General features: G+C 39.8%; 1 protein-coding gene across 3 annotated transcripts in view; it reads right to left on the bottom strand.

Moving 5' to 3' along the window:
* Positions 1 to 632: 632 nt before the first annotated feature.
* Positions 633 to 23,001, bottom strand: part of LPGAT1 (lysophosphatidylglycerol acyltransferase 1) — a 65,523-nt gene continuing 43,154 nt past the window's right edge. For all 3 annotated transcript variants that reach the window (XM_084512792.1, XM_084512791.1, XM_084512793.1), the window contains 3 exons: positions 22,425 to 22,551; positions 8,960 to 9,066; positions 633 to 4,800 (listed from right to left, as the gene is read on the bottom strand). In XM_084512792.1, coding sequence (XP_084368918.1) covers positions 4,649 to 4,800; positions 8,960 to 9,066; positions 22,425 to 22,551 — 386 coding nt within the window. In that variant the 3' untranslated portion in view covers positions 633 to 4,648. The remainder of the gene's footprint in view (positions 4,801 to 8,959; positions 9,067 to 22,424; positions 22,552 to 23,001) is intronic.

Here is a 23,001-nt window from a genome sequence, read left to right as displayed (position 1 = left end):
TAATCGTGAAAAAAATCAACTTTATTTTGCCACACACAAAAAAATGGGAAAAAACACCTAATAATCTCTGTGGAGAAATGCTTCTTCTGTATCTGTCTACATTTGTGAAAGACATCTTGGCTGCGGGAAAGATTTGGTAAAAAAAATGCAATTAAATAAATTCAGTAAAGTAAATCCAAACACAACCATCCCTTTGCAAAATCACAGAGACTCACTAGAGGCTTCTGCATCCATTTTATCATACAGAACAAAATGCGAGTAACACAGGAGGGAAGGAGAAAATTGGAGGCTAAAATAAATGGTATCAAGAAAGCTAATTGTTATCACACAAAACAAACAATATTGTAGAGTAACTTTAAAGGAACTAATTCATTTTAACAGGTCAGTTCCTCAGTGTATGATTACTTCATTATCCAATGATAAAAGATTTAGCTTTAAAATGCATAGAATTGTTTTAAAGACTTGGTTTGTGTCACAGCCAAGTAGCCTACAGTTTTTACACAGAAAAAATGAAGTTGCTCAAAACTGTTCATAATGTATGCAGACTTTTTAACTCAGAGTATGGTTTCAATTTTGCTCTTCCAATTGTCTTTTCTTCAAAAAAAAAAGTGTAAAAGCTATCACATATGCAATTTTGCAAAATAACCTTTTATTTCATATGGCTCCATTATTTCCAAACAATACAGTACCCCAGATGTATAATTACTTCGTGTGATTGTATCAGATCAACAACCGAACCTCCAGCTGACTATCACAGAATGCACCATTCCCAGACTCATGATTTGGAAATCCCAGTTTCAAGTACCTTTGGTCCCAACGTTTTATGACAAGGCAAAGTGGAGCAGTTGAATCCTGTCACACACAGTGATCGGTACATCTGTATTAACTTGTACAAACAAGTGAAAAAGTTAACAGCACTTTATGGCAATGTCAGACAGGAAAAACCCAACAATTACATCATTTGCAAAACAAGTCAATAATGAGCAGTACCACAGTGGTCGCTGGATTTTTAATGCAGTAAGATGCATCTTATTTTTGATGCTGAGCACATAAGAGGGAGAAGGAAGCTTTTAGTTTTCTGGTGAGCACGGTAAATTGCAATCTTTCTCCTCAAAATCTGATGAGAGCAACTTAAAACAAACGAACAAACAAACAAAAAAAGTCCCTCCTGCAAGAGACATTGTTGAAATACTTTCTAGAACCAAACACAAAAGAGAATCTGTAAGGAAGGTACACTCAGAGGGCACTGAAATAAAAACACTGCTCTTTTTGAAGGGGCAGGTATTCTTCATATAACGGGATTCAAAGAGCTAAACCATTAGGACTTGCATTGTTTCACTTTTAACCTATTTATGAAAAATTAAACATAGAAACTTACAAATGTTGTGTGCAACCCCAGCAGAGAAACGTCTTTATTCATAATAAACTTCACTATCTTCTCGCTTGTGCGCGCAACAATTATTTTTCTTTACCTTTCTCATCCTGTCACTTTATACATTCTTCCATAATATTTCTCCTAATACAAATTCAAAGGTACAGTAATTAACCATTTTGTGATCAACTGTACGGTTCGTTAACATCACTTTTATAAAATGTATCGTGAGCTCTTCAGAAGAGGAAACCCACGGATGCTGCAGCAAAATGCTTGCTACAACTCCACCACTGGCCAACTGCCCGCAGGCAGAACCGAACTGCAACCAAGAGGAATTTATGTTCTACAGACCAACCTGCTAAGCTCCAGTCTTCACCAGCATGGTATTTTTAGCACAGAATCTCTCAGGTGTTGTATACATTTTATGTTTTTCCCTTACTAGAACAACTTCTCTGCCACGAAGTAGCATCCAAATTCATGCTGGGAGGGTGCTTTGGGTTTTGTTAACAACAGTTTCATTCCACTGTCATCTACAGTGACTCAGCCGCGGAGAGAGACAACATTAGGCTCCCTTCACATTTTCCAGTGCAGGAAGGAAAAGAAGCCTAGGACCTAACACTATGTCCTCACCCTATCAAAACAACAATCAGTGCTTGCAAACAGATGTCTTGCAATAGTAAGAAGTATAAAGGAACTAACTGAAAATGCACAGGACCAGATAAATCAAAGGATTATCTGAAACATTATTGCGCGTTACTAATTTCTTCAGGCAGCATGTGAACACTCACTATTGACTGTAATCCACTGGAAGAAAAACAAACAAACAAAACAAAACAAAAACAAAACAAAAAAACCCTGCATTTGAAAAAACAGTATGATCTTACATGGAGTTTACTGGGTCTACAAAGAACAACCTCCTGATGCAAGTTACTGCTGTGCAATCTGCTTATATAAACTTCCCTTTTTATATCACTCTAGTCTGTCCTAGCTCAAAATAAAACCAGCTGTATCATGGGCATCTCTGCGGTTCTGATCAAACCACCTGGTGGAGGACAGAAATAATTAGCTCACCATCTGCATTTTGCAGTTTTGAGAGTCCACTTATGCCCACGTGCTGCAGACATAACCACTTACACTGTAATGGCACCGGCTGCCTCAGCACCTGCCTGGAAAGCAGCAGATTAAATACATTCATTCTGCCAGCTGTACTTCAGCAGGAGCAACAGGAAAAATAGTGTACTCCCAAGACTGCCTCCCTCTTCAGGGCTTCACTCTTAAGTGGATTTTATGTTACACTAGAATTCAGGTGTGTGACTGGGTGTAAATAGGTGGGATTTAGAGACATCTTAAATAAAATACTAAGCTGTAGGCAAGCACTGTCCTTTGTCTTTCAGTTACAGAGGTACTTTTAAGTCCACGAGTGGACTCTCAGTTCAGGGAAACTTACTATCGTCTAGCAGTATGCAACCATCCTAGTTTTTTGCAACTAGGATAAAACTATTTTGGGGAGACATAAAGATGCATATTTGACAAGGTGTCTTTCAATTAAACCAGGAGAATCGGCATTGCCTCATTTTAGTATGCTCTTCACTCCCCCTTCCTGACCCCCAGAGGAAACACTTTAAATTTTAAATATTTATTTATTTAAATTCTGCACACCACCTACTGATTCCTGTAGCAGGAGAGAGAGAGAGAGAGAGAGAGAGAGAGAGAGAAGGGGGGATCAATATTGCTAATTCAGAGCCAAAACTACTGAGGGCTTACTATGTTCTCAGTAAAATTAGAGTATGAAGTTCTGGCTATCCTGCTGGTATTTAGAGAGATTAATTTTATTTTAGGAACAGCTCTTTCAAATCTGTGTATAATCACATAAACACAATGCCAACTAGACCTGCCAGAAGTAAGCCCGTACATCACAGACACCCTTTCGGAAGTACCCTGTATCACACACCTAAAAATGGGACTGGAACTTCTGGTCCAGTTTGCCTTTAAATTCAACTCGTTCTTCCACCATGGTTTCTAGCACACTGGTGAGCTAATTAGTACTGCCCTCCTTGGAGTTACTCAGAATATTTCACGTACCTTTTGTTTTTGCAGTAATATCTTCTTATAAGTTGATGACAGCTACTATACCTGTTGTTTTTTTTCTTTTTTTAAGAAACTAGTTTTCCTTCTATTATTCCTTAGCAAAACATTAAGATGGTTGGCATTGAATTATTTAAACTCTCCCACAAGTATATTTAGCGCTGTTGCAACTAGCAGGGGAGAAAAAGGCCTCTAGAAACCACTCAAAGGTCACCTTGGTGGGACCGCAGTATACAAAATACAAAGGTGGCTAAAAATCACCAGCAGCACCAGCAGACCTTCGGAAACAGCTAGAATTGCTCTGGCTTCCAATGCATGACAGATAAAGCTTTCCCCTACTCCCTAAGATGTATGTCTTTCCTTCACTGTATTTTCACCTTTAAAAGTGCATTTTGAAAAGTGATAATGATCAACGGGATGCATTCTGAACACAATGGGGAAACAGACCAAGTGGCTTTAATATTCTCCAGGTTTCCTCCTAATACGAGATACTGGTAGCACACAGAATTCGGACAGCTGATGGTAAAACCACAGCAGGGATGGGCTGATTCATCACACGTGGATAACTTTTAATCACACTATGATGCTGCAATGCTTTTTTTGAGGGCTGATTCCTCACAAAGCACACCTGACGCTGAACCTTACTTGGGTCCTGGTTTTAGATCAACGTGTCAGATACAACAGCTGCTGACTGGGTAGCCTCAAAGTTACCGCCACCAGCTCCGCAGAGTATCTCAGACTCCAGCACAATGAGCTGCAATAAAGTACAAGTTTGTGCAAATGAGGAATCTCTACCACACCAATGCTGTACAGACTACAGAAGAGACAAGTTGCTGAATTTTCTGAGCTCTAACTACAATGCCAAGAAATACTTGCGGTGACAGTTTTCTCGTCGCAGACATTCTTCTACGGTGGTTGTACGATTGCACCTTTTGTCCAAATGCTGAATTTGCTTAAGTGTGGGTGAGAGTATACACTTTTTAAAAATACAGACAATTCTTAAAATAATACATCATCAGGTCACTATGTTACTGATCTTCACTTTCAGTGGAGTTTAAAATTTCCCCAGAGAGAGGTAAGAGTCCATCCAGTATTTTCCTTTACTCTTGTATATTCACATTTGCACATACAATATGATATTCATTTGCAAGAGCCTGGATTCCCACTGTGTCCTCAGGTCCCATTCGACTTTTAAAATAGGCAATGATAAAAATACTGTAGGATGCAGTACCACATACCGCCTGACAAAAATGCAAGTGATTGTATGCCAACTAGCCACAGATTACTGAGGGTCATCGCCCGAGACACAGCTTTCGTTTGACCCTGCAGTGGAGGAAAAGCTCCTGAAAAAGAAAAGAACACACAGGTAATGCTTTCACAGCAGGAGTGATAGGCTTCATGCATTAGCCTTTACCATTGCTACCTGACCCATAACAATGTATTGATTAGTTTTGTATTAGGCTGTACGTTTTCAAAGTAATCTTCACTATTACCAGTCATCTTCAAGAAAATAAAATAAGCTTTATTATTAAGACTAACATTCATTTCATTTGGATATAAACTTAAACTTTCCTTAAAAGCAGCCATCCTGACTGTATTCAACCCTTGCAAGGAGATCTGACTGGCAACTGAAGTCTTCTGGGTTATTTTTTATAGTTGTGCTAATGTGCTAATATCAAACTGAATGGATGCTGTGTAAAGCTTTGCAGCTCTTTGGTAATAATTTGTTATACTGTGAACAACTAATCTCTCAACTTTCCTCTTGAATATGGACATATACACACAACCACATACATATAATATGTATATATACTTTTTTTTTTCCCCTTACAATAATTTTTATATGTTGTTTGAACATTCATTAGCCGGTCAGGTCACATAGACTGAAGGTCACAAGGAAGCACTCTAATTTGCTACTCTGTTTTCTAGAAGTAATTTTTGAGATGTCTGTTTATATGAGAAGGATTGGCAGGAGTTACAGCTGACAATTAAAACGTTCATTTTTCCCTATTTTGACTTTTTATGACTTACAACACTACACTGTGTCCAAATACATCAGAGCCTTATGATCATAAGCACATTGTTTGCATATATTTACTTCTGTATATTAAATAATTTGTGTAACATGTTGCTGAGATGCACAAAACCTAGTTGATATGAACCACTTTTTTTTAAGTTATTTACAGAGGATACAAAAACTAAATATACTAGATGAAGACGTTCTTGCAACAGCATTATAGAGTTGCAGCTACTCATAGAAGAACGAGAGGTGAATGATTCAAACAGCACAGATACAACATCGTCAGTTTTGAATCTCAGAAGCCACACAATTTGGGCAATTAGGTACCATCAGCAACTTATCTCTGTGCTTCACATTTGCAATCACTGGAGGAATTGCAGTCAAGTACTTAAGACAAAGCTTTTCTTTTTATATGAATGCTCTCACATTAAAAAAAATCTTGATGAGTCCCATCCTCCTCTCACTGACACATATTTTCACACATGGGCAGATTTGCCACGCCATTTATTCACCACTAATTCTCACTGCTGATCTCTTCTTTGCCCACTCTACACTAGATTTCGTCTTCCATGGCTCATCTGTTTTTCCTGTACCAACACTGACCTTTGGTTTAAATAACTCTCCTTGCTCCTCAGACCTGACAGCAACTGCTTCTTCCCCTTCCTCCTCTCCCAAGCCAACTTGTGTCTTACAGGGAAAACGATCCTTCACTTTGCTAGACGAGCACTTCCAGTTGTCCTTCCCAGAAACAACTCCTCGTCTCCTCCATCATCTTAGCACCTATTACCTGCCCCTCTTCCCAGTTCAACTCATGTTTCTTGACAGATCTATATGCAGAATTTGCAGATGAGGTTTCAGAGCTGGTACAGTGGAAAAAGTGTTCCTGTACCACTACTGAAAATACCCTCCTGCTGCCCTGTAGGATGACACTGCTTACTTTTTTTAGTTACATCACATAAGTTGGCTTGTGGTCAGAATGAACAAGGAGTGTGATGTCTTCAGTATGCAATTATTCATTTCCAGTGTTTTTTGTTTTAAAACTAGTCTCCAAGTGCTAAGTAATCCCATTTGTATAACTGCATTATTCAATGTTAACCCACTCAAGACTTCAGAGAAATCATGCAATTGCCAGTACAAGCTTTCCATTAACTGCTACGAATATTTGTGTTGCTCATACCTACAGACATTTACTGTAAATATTTTAATTTTATAAACAAAATGTGTAAAATCTACCTATAAGAAAGAATGAGACAGTTTCATCTTCAAATTTTAAGATTTTTTTTTTTTAAGACATCGAATATTACAGGTTTTCCCTAGATCAATTGAAGCCCTTACTAGTTAGGAATACTGCAAAAAGGGAAAAAATATTTTAGGCACATATTCTTTTTCTTCCCAAATAAAAATACTCCAAAATAACATATTCCTACTGATGATAAGAGTTTATACCAGTAACAAGCTTTTGACATTTCAAGTAGCCTTAAAAGTTACTCAGGCTTAAAACAAATAGTTCACCAAATAAAACTATTTTAATTTTATAATGAAAGTTACTACCTGAAGTAAACCTTATGAACTCAGATAAGTTCCCAAGCAGCATGTATTACAAAGTCAAAATGCTGCCACATCCCCAAGTCTGAAAAATGCACTAACTTGAGACAATGCATCGAGCCCCCAAGAAGCAAGCTGCTGGGCAGCTTCAGGGATTCCCCTCATATTAGTCCTCAGGACTGGTGGGGTTTTCCAAAAACTGCAATAGCACATTTGCAGTAAACCATGACAGCAAAAGCAAATGCAAGTAAGTTCTCAACTGGTATAATTAGTAGTAACTTTAAATTATGCTAATTTATGTCTAATAAGGTTCTGTGTCATAGCATTTACATTTATAGCGTCTTATTAATTCATGCTCATTACCCAGTAAATTACAACCAATCATCCTATTTTTGAAGCACATTCCAAGGAGTATGTCTGATTATATTCATTATACTGTTTGAAATTCTGGTCTAGGTAGGTTTTTAGGCATGACCATGTTATTGGCATGGTATTTGTGAAATAATGTTTCAATAACAACAATTCCTTGCATCCTATTGACTACACTTTTAGGCAGACTCACAAAGTTATTTGTCTAATATATGCATCTGGATGCAAGTTACATAGCAGGGTCTGACTTTGGCTATCAATTATGGCTGAATGACAGCAATATTTCATACAGCACAGTACAACGCTGGGTTGCTAACGAATTCAATTAAGCAATCATTTTAAGCAGTAGAATTGATAAATTAAGCACTCAGAACGGAATCAAAACAGTTATTGCAGTAAATCATCTAACAGAAGTAACATCTCTCATAAGTCACTCTGGAATATTAAACTCAGTTGATTCAACAGACTGCATTTTTCCTCAGCAGTTGTTGTAATTGCTAAGGGATTTATTTTTCTTCAAAAACACGTTGCATTATTTCATCTGGAGTCTTTCCACTCGGTTTGTTTGACAAACTTCCTTTCCTGTATGTTTAAACAAAACTGTATTTGTTACTCTCTGGATTTTCTTTTTTATTATAATAAGTTCCTCTGGTCTGTGCTCTGAAAACACACACACAGCCAACAACTGGATGGGAAAAAAAAAAAAGGGCCTTGGGGAAACACCTCCCCAGCTAAGCATTTACCTGGTATTTTAAATCACATCATTTGCCAGTATCCCTTCAGTAATGTTATTAAAGACCCAAATGTATTTAGGTATCTCTCTGATCCATTAACACTGATAGTATGTTACGACAGAAGTGACCCAGAGTATGTCATGGCAAGGAGACCAGTGCTCACAGCAAAGGGCTGCAGGCAGACAAAGACTCCGAAGGCGTTATGCTATGTTGTTCTTACAGATCCTTCCAGTCAGATCATCCTTCTGTTCAACTTAGTGGGAAACAGAAGAGAGCTACGATTTTGGACTACACCTACAGACTACCTCGGTCAGTTTTTCTCTGTACAAGTGCCTGAGGAAGATGCTATATAGCCTCACTAAGATAAAACAAAACCTGCCTCACATAAGAGCTTTATTTATTCTCTTTTATCAAGAACTTGCTCATTTTTAAACCCTGAAGATTTTATATCCCCTCCAAACTTAACAAATTCTGAATACTTTTTACTGGTGCATGTGAACGTTCACTACCTCTTTGAATCTTGCTAAATTATTCCCCTTTGGCAGCAAGTTTCCCAGCTGAACTCTACATGTATGTTACTGGTGAAACAAGGGGATTTCCTTAGCTCTGTTTCAACTGTGACAGCTTCCAAATGCTACCCAATGCTAATCACAGCCAGGCAAACTGTTTTCTACATCATTCCTTAGTATACATTCTTTTGCCACATAAAAAGTGTTAGTATCTATATGTATTGTATTAATGTGAAAAGCATATATGCATTCTTAAACCACTTTGAGATCCTTATAAGAAAAGACATAATCAAAGCACAATTCTCTTTGCTAGACACCATCCTACCTGTTTCATAGAAATGTGTCAGGAGATCCTCCTTTTCAATGAATCGTTGATATAGCCAGTGTGTAAGAGCTTCAGGCTCTGCAGGTACATCTTTAATTGGAAAAATCCTACCAAAGAAAAAACATAGTTCATTCTCTCTGTTTCACAGACCACGAATATTAAGGGTACAAAACAAAACTACCAGCCAGGCGCACACAGAAGACAGAAGTATTATTAGCTTCTATCAAATACAATAGTACAGCATTTAAGAGAAGCTAATAAGTTGTGGTTTTATTTTTAATAGAAAAATACCACACCGTATTACTATCCTTAAGAGAAATTACCAATCAAGAAGCAATGACATTCATGCACTGAAACCATCAAATACAAAATACTGAGAAAGTTCAACCACAGTTTTGAAGAACCAGTATTTTAAAAGCCCAAGGGAAGAATTACTATTGTTTTTGTACTTCGGCATTGAATACTAGGCTATTTAGAAAAATCAGATGTCCACGACAGAATTCACTAAGATATATACAGAGAGAAACCCCCAAAATAACCCACCATACCTCAGCAGATTTTTTTCAAAATAAAATTTCAAGTCCTACAGTAATTGTGAAATTTCCTCAGTGGAGTGAGTGCCTTTTGATATATACAAGAGGCTATGTATCTGCTGTGGTTCAAAGGTAAGCCAACGAAAAAGATCTGCATATCAGGCTAGCCTGAAAAATTCACACTCAGAAATGTAAGACCTTTACTGTAGGTCTCTCTTCTCAGGAGAGCTACCATTTACCTTGTCATCTATGCTATGGTGGGTTTTTTGTTTGTTTTTAAACGCAGTCTGACTGATTATACTGAAAAGAATTTGCAGTGATAACTTTATCATGTGGGAAGTTTCTGAACAGATAATGACAGATTACAGAAATAAGGGACACATCTGAAGAATGCTTTTGTTGCTGTTCCTGTTTTCAACATCCTGGCTTTGTTGCTAAGTTGTTTGTACCTCCTCCTTTCACAGTTCTACACATGAAAAAATAAGCTATTAGTGGAAAAGAAAAGAAGCAAAGAATTGATCTAACGAATGAATAAAAACCAATGGTGCTTTGGTAGATAGAGAAGACTTCAATATAAATACATGAACAATTTTATTTACCCGCTATGGCATCAGTGTTAACTCAGATAGTTGTGTAGCCTTGGTAGCAGCTCTACCTTTACCTTTCTCAAAGTGCAGAGCTCTTTGTGCCATAAGTCTTTGGATAAAGAGTACAAGACAGCTGGTAGCGCAGCAAGCTCAAGTCCTTAGCGTGCACATTAAGAAAATGGAAAAGACAGGTAGTAAAGAACTATCTCATCTCGAAGCCCAGATGCTGTACCGCAAATCAATATTGAATGGTATTGCATGTAAAGTCAAGTGAAAACACACTGATAGACCGTTTCTGTTGAGGGCTTAGCATTAAGGCTGACTGACTCCCTGTCCACAAGCACAACCAAGTTGCCAAGCACTATTTTTACGCTCTTCTGCCTATCTGGTGTGAAGAGATAAAAGGACTCAGCAACTGAATATTGTGTTTCACAGTGTATTTTTGAAGGACAGATGCTTGCTGACGCAAGTTTGAAGATGGTTCAGAACTAACAGAATGTGTGCGTGGGCTCAGGACAGAAGTCTAGGATTACCTGGCTTCACATGCATTTTCCACTGTAAGCTGCAGGCATTCTTCACCTCCACTTGTCAGTTACTGAAGGGACCGACTACTCAATGACCTAATCAAGCCTGATGTTTTTCCAAGAATGTACTCACTAGTCTGAAAACGTTATCACAAGAGCTAACAAGATATTCATTAGAAACTACTTATCAGCTGGCACTTTAATGGAGTAGCAAAGTAGCATAAAGGATGCTAATATTTTGAGAGACTAATGGAGTGCAACATAGCAGTTTCCTGCTTGAATCCATTCAGGTTCTTGTATGAATCAATACAGTATCAGAATACTCCAATCTCTCAAACTTTTACTCAAACTTTTGAAGAGGCAATCACAGTCACACCCTTTCTGAATGAATATTAATTTGAATGAATATTAATGTAGAGCGGAAAACAAGTGGTTTCCCAATAGTGCTACATTGCCTGTCACGTTATCAATGATAACTGATAGTGTATTTAGAAGTATGTTCAAACAGTTTTAGATTATCTAGGTTTATATTTTACCTGCAGAGTATTTGTGTTAATGACTGAACTTAATTAGAGATGAAATGTCTAAAAGAATCCTAAAACACTGGAAACTACACTCACTGCCACTATCCTCATTCTCTGCTCATCAGACAGCTCCTTTAGCACCTCTGTCTTAAAAGGAGATTGGGTCCAGGAAAAGCAACTGAGAAGCCTGATGTTACCGAACTCTACACGGATGATCCAAACCCAAAGGATGAAAGCACCACACTGACCGGAGCAGGTTCATCACCAGGCATCAGTTGCGAGGTCTGCCAGCTCTACTGTTCAAAGATTCTGGGAACAGTTTTGTCTTTTCAGTGATACACAAACGCTGGTCAATGTGGTCACAGGCAGAGCATCAACTTGGCTCCAACCCACTGCTGTGCTTCCAGCATCAGGAACGCCAAGAAGGAAGGAACTCCTCAAGAAAATAAAATGTATTGACATACAGAACTGTGCTGACAGGGAACAGTGGGTCAATACGTAGTATCTGACACCTCTGGAGTCTCTCAGGCACCTGAATCCTCCTAGTTTTTGAGCAACACTGGCCTCAATCTGCACGAAAATATAAACTTCTTCATTCCTGATGTGGCAAACACAGAAATTTATAGCACCAGGTAAGATGACTTGACCAGGAAAGTCAAGCAGAATAGAAATTTTCATTTCTTATCAAGGGCACTGCTGCTTCAGTATTATCAGGGGTGCTGGCCAACCCCAGTAATGACTGTGCTACCACCAGCTGTGACCTGAGGCCCTGGAAGCGGCGATGGCAGTGGCGATAGCAGCAAGGCCGCACCATGATGGAAGGCTGCGAGGCCTGTCTTCTCCTTCCACCGTTAACAAGACAGTAATTACATCCATGGTGAAGACTAGAATAAACATTTTGTACGTCCTTCCCTCTCAACATACAGAGAGGTGTGTACGCATACAGACTCCTACATCTGTAACTCCCTCACCCATGAACCATGAGCTGAAGAAAGCAGCTTCAGTTCGCTTCTTGCCGGAACTCCAAAGAGATCCTCACTTCAGCTCAGGCACAATTTTATTCTATAAAGTTTTCAGAATACTTCCCAGACTGAACAGGGAAAAATATTTATTTTAGCATTTTTCTTTGAGATTTAGCAAAGAGACAAGCTTTTTTCCATCTGCAAGACTGCAAGGGAAACCAACGACCATAAAGCTTTCACCAGACATACAGCAAGAGAGCAATGCATATTTGGGCAAATAAATAAGCAATCCTCTTTCAGAATATTATAACGTTTCATGTTATTATAACGTTTTCAAGACCTGATTCAACACAACCATCTGAACCAGTCGGTTTCTTGAAGTGGCATCTGAGGCACCAGCCCAGCAGCCTCTCTACAGCACCTGCGGGCCCGTGCCCTCAGGCAGCGTTAGAGCTGGCATCCGACCGCCCAGCCCCACGGCTGGCAGCGGCTCGTCCCTCTGCAGGGATTTCCCCGGCTCTCCCCAAAGTCAGGGACTGCCTGGCTGTAACAGCCTGCAAGAGGGGAGGGTATTTCCTACATGATGCTGCAAGCAGATGTTTTTTCTAGTTTCCAAAGCACACAACAGGTAATCAGCCTCATCTTGTTAGCACCACCGCGATAAACAACAACCTCCACTCTTCTTGCTGCGTGCGGCATTGCTTTCTCAAACCCCTGTGCCATTACATGTGCGCATTCACAAGCCTACCACAGAAGTTGTTTAGCCACCAATTATAAATCATTGATATTGCCTTCCACAAGGACCAAACATACTCTGGAAGAGCCCCAACCTGCCACATGTGAACATTTTGCTCCTTATGCCTCATTGTCAGTTACTGTAACTTCAGTCCCAAAGCTAACAGAAGAATGGCTCACAAGGAAGCTGGGGCCATCCACTTCTGAAGCGCTGAACAAAAAATTGTATTTTACTGTCCTTGGCTTTAGTTTTAATAGAGGAAACTTACTCCGAGTGCCCACCCCATCTGACTGCCGCACTTCAAACTCGTGATGAAGCATGTGCAGCAGTACACGTAACGAAACAAATGCTAAAGCTCTCGCTAGATTCCTCCCTACCCTGTGACGCAGAAGAAAAGGATACGTAAGTACAGAATTATTTTTAGTCAGTTTAATCTGCATTCTTCTGTTCCTCACATCTAAAACGATCCATCCAACAAGAATGCAAGACTCGAAAGTTGGCTGTCCCGCATCTGAACAGCACGTACCCCTCGAAGTACTCCATACCCCTCAGAGGAGACTCCTTCATCCCAGGCAGCAGCCTACAAGCAGTGGTCTTGCCTGCCACAACACTGCACAGCGCCTGCAGCCACACCAAGCCTCCATCCCCTCCGGATGGGAAGGGGTTTGCTCTCAGTCACAGAGGAAAGAGGAAAACCAAAGAGAAGGCAGAAGCCCACCTTGAACTGACAGATTTATCACTAACACCAGCAATATCTGCACGTGCCAATAGATATATGAAGACTTGAAACTACCTAAAACAATTAATTTGGTATTTTTACACCTGGAGAGGCAGAAGAGCAAGAGGAATTTTATGGAAAAAGAACTATCTAGAACACCTTTGTAAAACTGCATGGTAGAAAGGAATGGCAAGGAACAGAAAGACAGAACGAGGATAGTTATCTTAAAATCTACATCTGCAGAACAGTTTAAATTATACACTTCAAGATACATTACACCTCTTTTCTCAAAAGCTAACAAATAATTTTCAGAAATTTGGCATTCTCAGGATCAACTAATCCATTTTAAACAGGCCTTATTGGAGAAACCACCACTAATTCTGTATGAAAATGCTGAAGTTCATAGATACCACCTTTAAGTACTAATCGCCTTTCATCCCCTGTCCTATCCTGAATTCTTTATTACCCCCTCCTCTTTCTAAATCTTATTTGCCATTCCAATGACTCTTTAAATAAACTCAACATGATGGAGGTCATTGGTAGATCTCAGGCACATCCAAAAATAAGTTACTTGCGTAAAAAAAGCATATTAAAATGTATTGCCGCGCTGGATGCCCTTCAGACACGCTTCTGCAAAACTCATTCAGCAGCCACAAAATATTCCATTTTATTTATAGCTAAGAGTCTAGTTTATTTTAATAAATCTGTATTCATGTAGACACAGAAAACAAACTTCCTCAGTAGCTGGAAGCTTGCTTCAAAAGCAGCACAGGGCAAAAGCTGGTACGATCAAGGAAGGTGACACAGTTCTTATCTGCTCTGTGGCAGTGGGATGGCTGAGGTAGCTCGATAAAATGTGGTCCTTCCCTGCAGCACAGCTGGGGTTCTCCTCTCGGCTGTGGAGGGGGCTATGGCTGGCTCTGACTTGAGGGCCTCTACACCACCCTCACTACTGCCCAGAGCAAACCGGGGACACGACTGTATCCGGAGGGGAAGTTTAGTGCAAAACAAACCTTACAACACCAAGCCATTCCTAACTGAGTGGAGTCTACATGTCAAACAAATTTCACAGACAGGTTTCTTTTTTTTTTTTTTTTTTTTTTTTTTTTTTTTAAAAAACTAAACCAATTTTAAACTCTTGGGTTTTGACAGCAAACAGCAGCACTAGGGAAATCTTACTGTTAGAGACCAGCTGAGAAATGCCAAGTCAGACTGACGAGTGACTGGTGTAAAAGTAAAAACTCCCTCCAGACAACAAAACCCAGCTCAGTGTGGGGGAAAAGCAGAAGCTGAGGAGGGTTGCCAGTATGCTGTCTTGTTACATAGACAGCAAATCACTCAACTTATTTCTACATTGTGTAAACGTCGTTAGTCTGGATTTATGTTCAACGCACATCGCACAGGATGACCCCTGCACAAAGCTAAACTGTTCTGAGGAGGGGACCAGCCTTTCTGACAGATCTCGCAGGGATTCCTCTAGCTAGAGACACCCTGCACCTCCTAGAACGTAACCTTTTATTTCGCTTAGTGCTCTAACAGCCACTCTAATTTCCCCCCAAAACACCAGCAGCGTTTGACCTGGACAAAGTTAATCAGATATTCTCCTTGCTTCTTATGGTTCTGAGAGTAAAATCAGTTTTTCAGCACTTTCAAGGGAGTTTTGAGGAAAGTCTGTCAGGGTCAAAAATTTATTCTAATAGTTCAAAGGGTAAGCTTTCACACCTTTGTGTTTTGAAGAATGTGGAATTTGGCAATTGCCCATTTTTCCAAGAAAGTTCTTCTAAAACCTTGAGGAAAAATGAGGCCATAGCTGAGCCTAATTATGAGCTGAAAACCACGTGATTTGTACAGAAAACGGAATTTTGACAAGCAAGCTTTAACTCACCTATCAAAATTGAGCTTTCAACCAAAAATGATTACTGGATTAAACTGAACTCTCTCTGACATTTCCATCAGCAAAAAAAAAAAAATCTACAAATGAAAAAATAAGGCTGGTCACTGTGTCCTCTACACTCCTCCTGCTGCTCTCTAAGTAGGATGAAAGAAACAATCCTGCATTAAAAGGACAGGCTGTGAGAAAAGGAAAACAGCAGATTTGGAAGACAGCATGGCAGAGACAGATTGTGACCAAGGGGGATGGCAGAGTGACTGAAACAAAGGAGGCTCTGCAATCTCTTCCTCTACTTCAGAGCGAGGAAGTAGCACAGAAAATGAACAGCAGCAGTGGAAAAAAGCTACGTCTCTCTCTGGACTGCTTTAAACAAAGAAAAAGCATTTTCAAGTCCCCAGTCTCCTTTCACACATCAGAGATTGCATCTGGTGAAATTATTGTTTACTTTTTCCAAACACTTTTTTTTTTTTTAAATGATTTTTTTTCTAGACACAGAACTCAGTTCAAACAACACAAGATGAGAAACTGGTGTGCTAAAGCACAGGCCGACACAGACCTTCCTCTCTCCTCAGTCATTTAAAATAATCTCCCTAAAAAATATTTTAAATGTAAGCTCCCAAAGCATTTACAATTAGGAAAGGTAATGAGCAAAATTTTATTGTGTCAAATGAAGGAAAAAGGTGAGTAACAACAATCCAGACATATTCGATATACATTTCATGGCAATTTCAGAGAAGATCTCCTGTGTCAACCCCGCCCCCAAACAGAAACACTCCTGACATTTCCATTGTTTTAGCAGTTATATGAAAAGATAAAACTCACTTTCCTTCAGTATCTCCTTTGCAAACTGAGTTTGTTTCAAAAAGTTAACAAAGAAATGTACTAATCTTTTTCAAAATGACATCTCAGGTCTTAATGGAGCACAGGACCTTCCAAACCTCAGTCACTGGTCTGATACTTGCCCATGAGGCTGGGAACCAGCAGTAGTTAATGTCCAGTGGCTCTCAGAATTAAGAATCACTGAGGAACCATCACAGATTTATGATCTGCAAAATAAACAGCTGTGCTCCACGCTGACAGCCTCAGACACCCCGGTTGTTCTGTTAGATTAATATTCTGGTTTCCATGCAGAAGACAAATTGGAAGCAGCTCATGTTTCCAGGTCAAGACACGCAGCTTAACCAGCATACAAGGTGTTGTGGTGGTGTTTTTTTCCACCACAGAACCACTCCTGATTAAGATCTGACAAGGCAATGGGATCAAGTCATCGCTGTATGTTTGGACATGTGAGGACACTACCTGGGAGGCTCTAAAGAGAGTTTTCCACTGGTCATGCTGATAACTTCAGAAATAAGCTCTAAGAAATTGTTGTTGGTCCACTGGGCTTCAATTATCTGGCTTCCCAATGCTGGAGAAGGTTTGATCAAGTGCCAGCAGAGCTGTAAGGTTTTCTCTTTCACCAGTAACTCTCAGGGAGAGAACTGTTGTTCCTTACTCTTCCCTACCTGACACCCTGTTTCCCAAGCTCATACTCCATCCTTACAGGTTCTCAGTGGTACCAACAACTCGGTTCAAACTGCCAGTACATGATCTGAAACTATTAAAACCCTGAAGGTATCCACGACATTGCAGCATTCTGCTAAAAAATAACCGTTAGTGAGTAAAGCCAGGTGATCTAGGAAAAAAAAAAAAAAAAAAAAAGAAGCGCTTGCTGTAATGCCCTGAATGGAATCCAACAGAAAATGCCTGTGTAAGCAACAGAAAAAGATGATGCAACTTGAGTGAACTCATGCACACACAAGATTCAACTGTTCTCTGCCAATGCTGCCATGGATAAACATGGCTACGTTTATCCACATAAATGTTAAATATATATTTAAAGCTACACGGAAATATCTAAAAATAAACGTGATTATCATAAACACTGAAGGTGAAAATTCACTGCGCTCATTCCAAACCACAGCTCTAGTCCCAGATACTTTAGTTCTTCACATCTCATTCATAAATGATATGGTAAGCCTGAAAAAAAAAAAAAGGACAGCAGAATGGTTCTGGTATAGAATTCTTCTGGGTAGTCAAAGAGATGAGAAGAGCTACAGAAGGGCCTGACAATAGTCGCAGACCAAATCCAAATACCAGCATGTGCAAGGCAATGAGCACCGGGGAAGGAACAAGCAAGAGCTGCTACACATGCACAGACAGCCCCAGGCTCCAAGATGAGCTGTTCTCACTCTGCTAAGTGATCCCAAAATCACTGTGGGGAACTGGGGGTATCAGTCATCTCCCAGACTGCTTACAGCACAACCAGGAAAGGCACAGACAAAGCTCATCTGAGAGGTTTTTGGTGTAAGGAGACACCAAACGCACAAAGACTCGCCAGGCTGGAAGGGGCACAGCGAGGCAGGATATGAGACAGCTGCAGAGCCACGGGGCGGTCACAGAGCGAGTGATTCAGCCACAACTGGCAGGACGCGGGAAACAGGGTGCACCCACTGAAGTCATCGGTGGAAAGTTTCATGCAAAAGGGAAGCAACTCCCTGCTGCCACCCGCCAGAACAATTACACGTAATAAATCCCACGGGATGTTGTAAAAGTCTGAAGTGTAAGCAGTTTATAAAGGGTATCAGACAAGTCCATAGAATCACAGAATGGTTTGGGTTGGAAGGGACCTTAAGGATCAGTTTGTAACAACCCCCTGCCATGGGCAGGGACACCTCCCACCAGACCAGGCTGCCCATGGCCCCATCCAGCCTGGCCTTTTACAGCCACCGAGCACCCACGTGCAGAGGGATCTCGCACGGTTTCCCTCCCCACGCTCTTGTTGCTGCCGTCTGCTCCCAGAGATCTGTAGGAGTTGCTGGCCCGGGTGTAACTGCAGCCCTTATGGGCCAGAGGACACGTACCTCAAGCTGGCAAGCCAACCAAGAACGACCCCAACTGGAAAGTCAGCCACAGCACCAGGCAGAGCCAAGACCCTCCGTTCTCATTTTAGAGGCATGGTACACAGCTCTCAGCCTCAGAAACCTGCAGTAGTTTCCACTTGGGGGATACTTTTAGAAGTTTTATAGGGTCAGTCACAACTACTAGAAGTCATTTTTAAAAATTAGACCAAGAGGCCCTGTCCTCCAAACCAGTGACTTAGACCCTCTGGAAAAAAAAAAAACAAACCCACACCCAACAATAAACAATTTCTTACAAATTTAAAAATTTTAGTATTACAAGCACTGTAATGTTCAAGTTCAGTACAAGGAAGGTAACAACATCTTTATGCTCATGTTCAGAATTATGTTTTCAATGTACATGTTTAGAATCAGGAAGTTAATTAAACCTCAGATTTTTTTTTTTTTAAAGAAAAAAAACTTTAAGTAGTCTTGGAAGTCTCTTTAGTGAAATTCTAAACACATTCAACTTGCAATTATTCCAGAGATGTGAGGGAGTACTAAGATGACCTGAATAAGGCATATTAAGTAAATGATGTCCTATACAAATTGTAAGTACGTTCACCTTCGAGAAACCTGAAGGCAGATTTCTATAAAAAGCAGGAACAGATTTAAGCATGGCTGTGGAAAAGAACTCCAGTGAGCATCCTGTACTGTGCTTCACACAAGGTCATTCCCAGTTAAAGTACCATCCAAGGGGACCCACATAAGGAGACCTGAAACCTTACTGTAAGAGTCCAGAAGCTCAGTAAACAGCACAAGGGAATTAAGACAAAATCACGGATTTTTGTGATGTAAACATGATCAACTTATTTGACATAGCAAGAGCATTAAAATATTCCTGCAGATTTCAGACTTGCAATGAAATGCAAATCAAAACCAAACAGCAACTAGGAAAATAAAAATAAAATGTCTTTGGGGTCGCATGCATGTTTTTCTCCCTGTAGCTGCAGCTTTCACATCACCTGCTGCAGAATACTGTAAGTGGTAATCAGTCAGATCTACTTGCTTGAAGAAAAAATCCCTAGACTGGAAAAAAACAGTACATTGCCTCTCTTATGAGTTTCTGATAGCTATGTTGGGATACAGCTTCCCCAGATGCACACCAGCCAAGCTCCTGAAAGCAGGAGCTGGGGTGACTTCTTGCCCTCATTACCAAAATTTAACTCTTGTGGAGAGAAAATCATCTTGGTACTGTCTGAAATAGGACACTGAATCATTTCTCTTCCAAAACGATTCAACGTGTACAGTGATTAAAGGCAAGAAGTGCACTAAACAAAACTGCAGGGTGAATTTTTAAAAAGTAATCCAGTGGGAGATCAAAGAGCTCTGTGGGAGAAGCATCTTCCTTTCATCCCCAAGACACACCATGTGCTGGTACTTGCACTCCTAATGAGGACAGGTAGTCTTTGGAGTGCTGCTGGTTTCACAATATGCAGGCAGGCTGCTTTATATATCATTAACCCAAATACGTAATCTAAGTATCATACTTTTACGAAACATCAGCAATAGAATTACTTTATTTGCTTTGACAATGGTTACTAGCAAATGCTTAAGGCAAGTTGGTAAGAAGAAAAATGTTCTCATTTTAGATGGACCTAATCGTTGATGTAAGTGCGTCAACAGTTTTATTTTAGGATGAAGACAAGCCCCAGCCTAGTACACTCTACAACAAACTAGACCTAAATTCTTCTGCAAGGCCTCCTTCTTGCTAGAGAGCAGCAGACTTGCAAACCAGGAATCTATTGTAAAAGCACATAATGACTCACTGAACTTAAAGGGCACAATCAATATAGAAGATTTATGCTATCTTTATTTTCTTTAGTTTGTTCTACTTCCAAGTATGTAGCAAACACGAGTTTCTTCTTTTTACTGAGCCACGCAACTGCACTGTTGAAATTACCAAGCAGAAGCAGAGAGCTGGAATAAGTGACATTCAAAAGACTGTTTTTTTTTTTTTTTTTATAAAGAAGCGAGAAATGATAAATCCTTTTTGGTCATGGAAAAGTAGCACTTTTTTTTTTTTTTTTCTTTTTCCTCCTCCCCCCCAAAGAGAGTGCCATCCTCCTTGATCAAGGTCTCCTACTCTGTCAAAGCTGCTCCCAACACTAAGGAGCAACGCAGCCTCAGGTTTCCCTTAGACAGATGCAAGTTGCTTTTCCCAGGTGATAAAGCCTGTAGCACTGCTGTGAAAAAAGTTCCCACGTTATCACCCCCAGACTCTGTAGGGCCTACGCAAAACAAGGATTTCTCTGGAAAAAAAATGACCGCTTCAGTTGGTGGTCGAACTCCTGAGTGTATGGGGTGGGTATAAGGAGATGCTTGAGAGGGAGCATTGCAGGAGCTAGAAGTAACTGTAAAGGTATAAAGTGTCTGTCAGCTACTTCCTAGGGCACCAATCACTAAAAAATGCCTAAGAACATCCAGAAAATGATGCTGGGGAATAATATTGATCAAGACCAGCACCACTAACATAAAAACAACTAAACTATCAGACATGTCAGAAATGTTTGAGGCCTCACACCCTTTTCCTGACCCAAGAAATCTTTCTGTTATATATACACGTGTGTTTGCAGCATGTGAAGAAATACAGCAGAATTTAACGGATCATGAAATACTATTACTATGCTCCAAATAAGATTTTTTCAAGATATTTAATCTTTAATCAAGTTCTTACCCCAAGAGTATGCATGATGACAACTTCCTAGCAACCAAGGTAATTATTTCTCAGCCAGCATTCAGTTACAACATCACTGGCAACTTCATACCAAGGACTGATACACAGCCCAGAAGATACACCCTGCCTTAATGAAATACCCTTGCTTCCTTCACCAATTAAAAAAGAAAATGTTTGTATGCCAAAATTTGGATTTGCCTATGTCCAGGGACAAAGACCTCTTAAAAAAAAAATAATCCAAGAAAATATTTAATTTCTGAGCACTCAATATCAAATCCAATCAATTGTGGGCAGGTGAAAAACAAGTGAAAACAAAGCAAGCAACAGCTGTGTTACAACAATCAGGTATTTGGTGCTGCTTTTTCTTTTTTAATCAACTTCCCAGAAGCAGTTTAGATCTGCATATTTGTGTGTTTTAACTCTGTGCATCCAGATGTAGATATATAAAAAGACAGAACAACAAAGCAGACAGTTATTTTATATATATATATATATATACACATACATACATACACCACACACACACGTGCACAACTTCTCTCTCCATCAGTATAGGCCCTGAGACAAAGAACTGCTGAGGATTAAGATTTTAAATGGTAACCCATTTTAAGTTTCAATTGAATTTGCTATTTCAAAAATATTGCTCTGCTCAACAAGTAAGAGTGTGCTTTTTGCAAAAAAGCTGAAATTTGTCAAAAAGTTAAATACATAGTAATACATAGTAATCTTTCAGAAGCCCTATTATCTAAAAACAAAGTGATTTTTTTGTCTGTTGTTATTACAGAAAAATGGAAAACAAACACTAAGTTGGGTTTAACAACATCAACTTAATATTGAAGTAGAAAAGATGACCAAGCCTTCAAACATACTCTGCAAAACTACGTTAAACCATAAGACATTAGTCAAAAATTTCACAGAATCACAGAATAGTTTGGGTTGGAACCACCCAGTTCCAACCCCCTGCCATGTGCAGGGACACCTCCTACCACACCAGGCTGCCCAAAGCCCCATCCAGCCTGGCTTTGAACACCTCCAGGGATGGGGCATCCACAGCTTCTCTGGGCAGCCTGTGCCTCACCACCCTCTGAGTAAAGGATTTCTTCCTTTTATCTAATCTAAATCTACCCTTTTTTAGTTTAAAACCTTAACTCCTTGTCCTAACAACTCTGACGTGCTAAGCCATAGAATGGTCACTGAACTTTTCAGAAGAAAATCGTTGATAAATAGTGAGTTGCCTACCTGTGTGAGACTCACATACACACAAGACATTGCTATTGATTTCCCATATCCCAAAACATGCTGCTAATAACTTCTGAGTAATTTACATATATATACACTTTAGTTCAATGCGAGACTAGAAGGTTTATTTCCTACCTGTAATGTACATGTGTAACTGTTGGTTGCCGGTAGCCAAGAATCCAGGTTTGGATGTCTATGGGTTCACCTTTGGGATACGCAATGGTTGTATCTATCACCCACTGGAGGCCTTTTGATTTGCTCTCTAGGAGTAAAAAGAAATGCTATGTTAAAATTAATCAGAAAGTGCATGCCACTTATTTGACAGTTATTCCATTTTTAGATTACTCTATGAAGCTCAAATGAACCATGAAGCTCAAATATAGCTTAAAAATTTGAAAACATAAGACAGCCAAAAATCAAATCTAGATTTCATTTCAGAGCACAGAAATACTCTTTAGAAACTCTGGCAAGACCAAAACTTTACCACAGAGCAACTCCAGCCTTTGGGTATAGTCATATACCGCCTTGCCCCAAATCTTAGGTGCTTCCCCCCATTCCACAACAGGAAAACTTCAAAAAATAAAGATCCAATTTTCTTTGCACTTTAAGGACATTTACAGATGGGCCTTTGTAAGAGCTCTCAGCACCTACTTCATTTGCAGCTCTCTGATGAAGCAATAGCCATGCAGATCCCTTTGGGCAACCCACCCCA

Source organism: Aythya ferina (genome assembly GCF_964211825.1).
Source record: "Aythya ferina genome assembly, chromosome: 3".
In the NCBI taxonomy this organism is placed as follows: domain Eukaryota; kingdom Metazoa; phylum Chordata; class Aves; order Anseriformes; family Anatidae; genus Aythya; species Aythya ferina.
The sequence above is the reverse complement of the archived record's forward strand: the minus strand, read 5'-3'. Positions and strand labels throughout refer to the sequence as shown.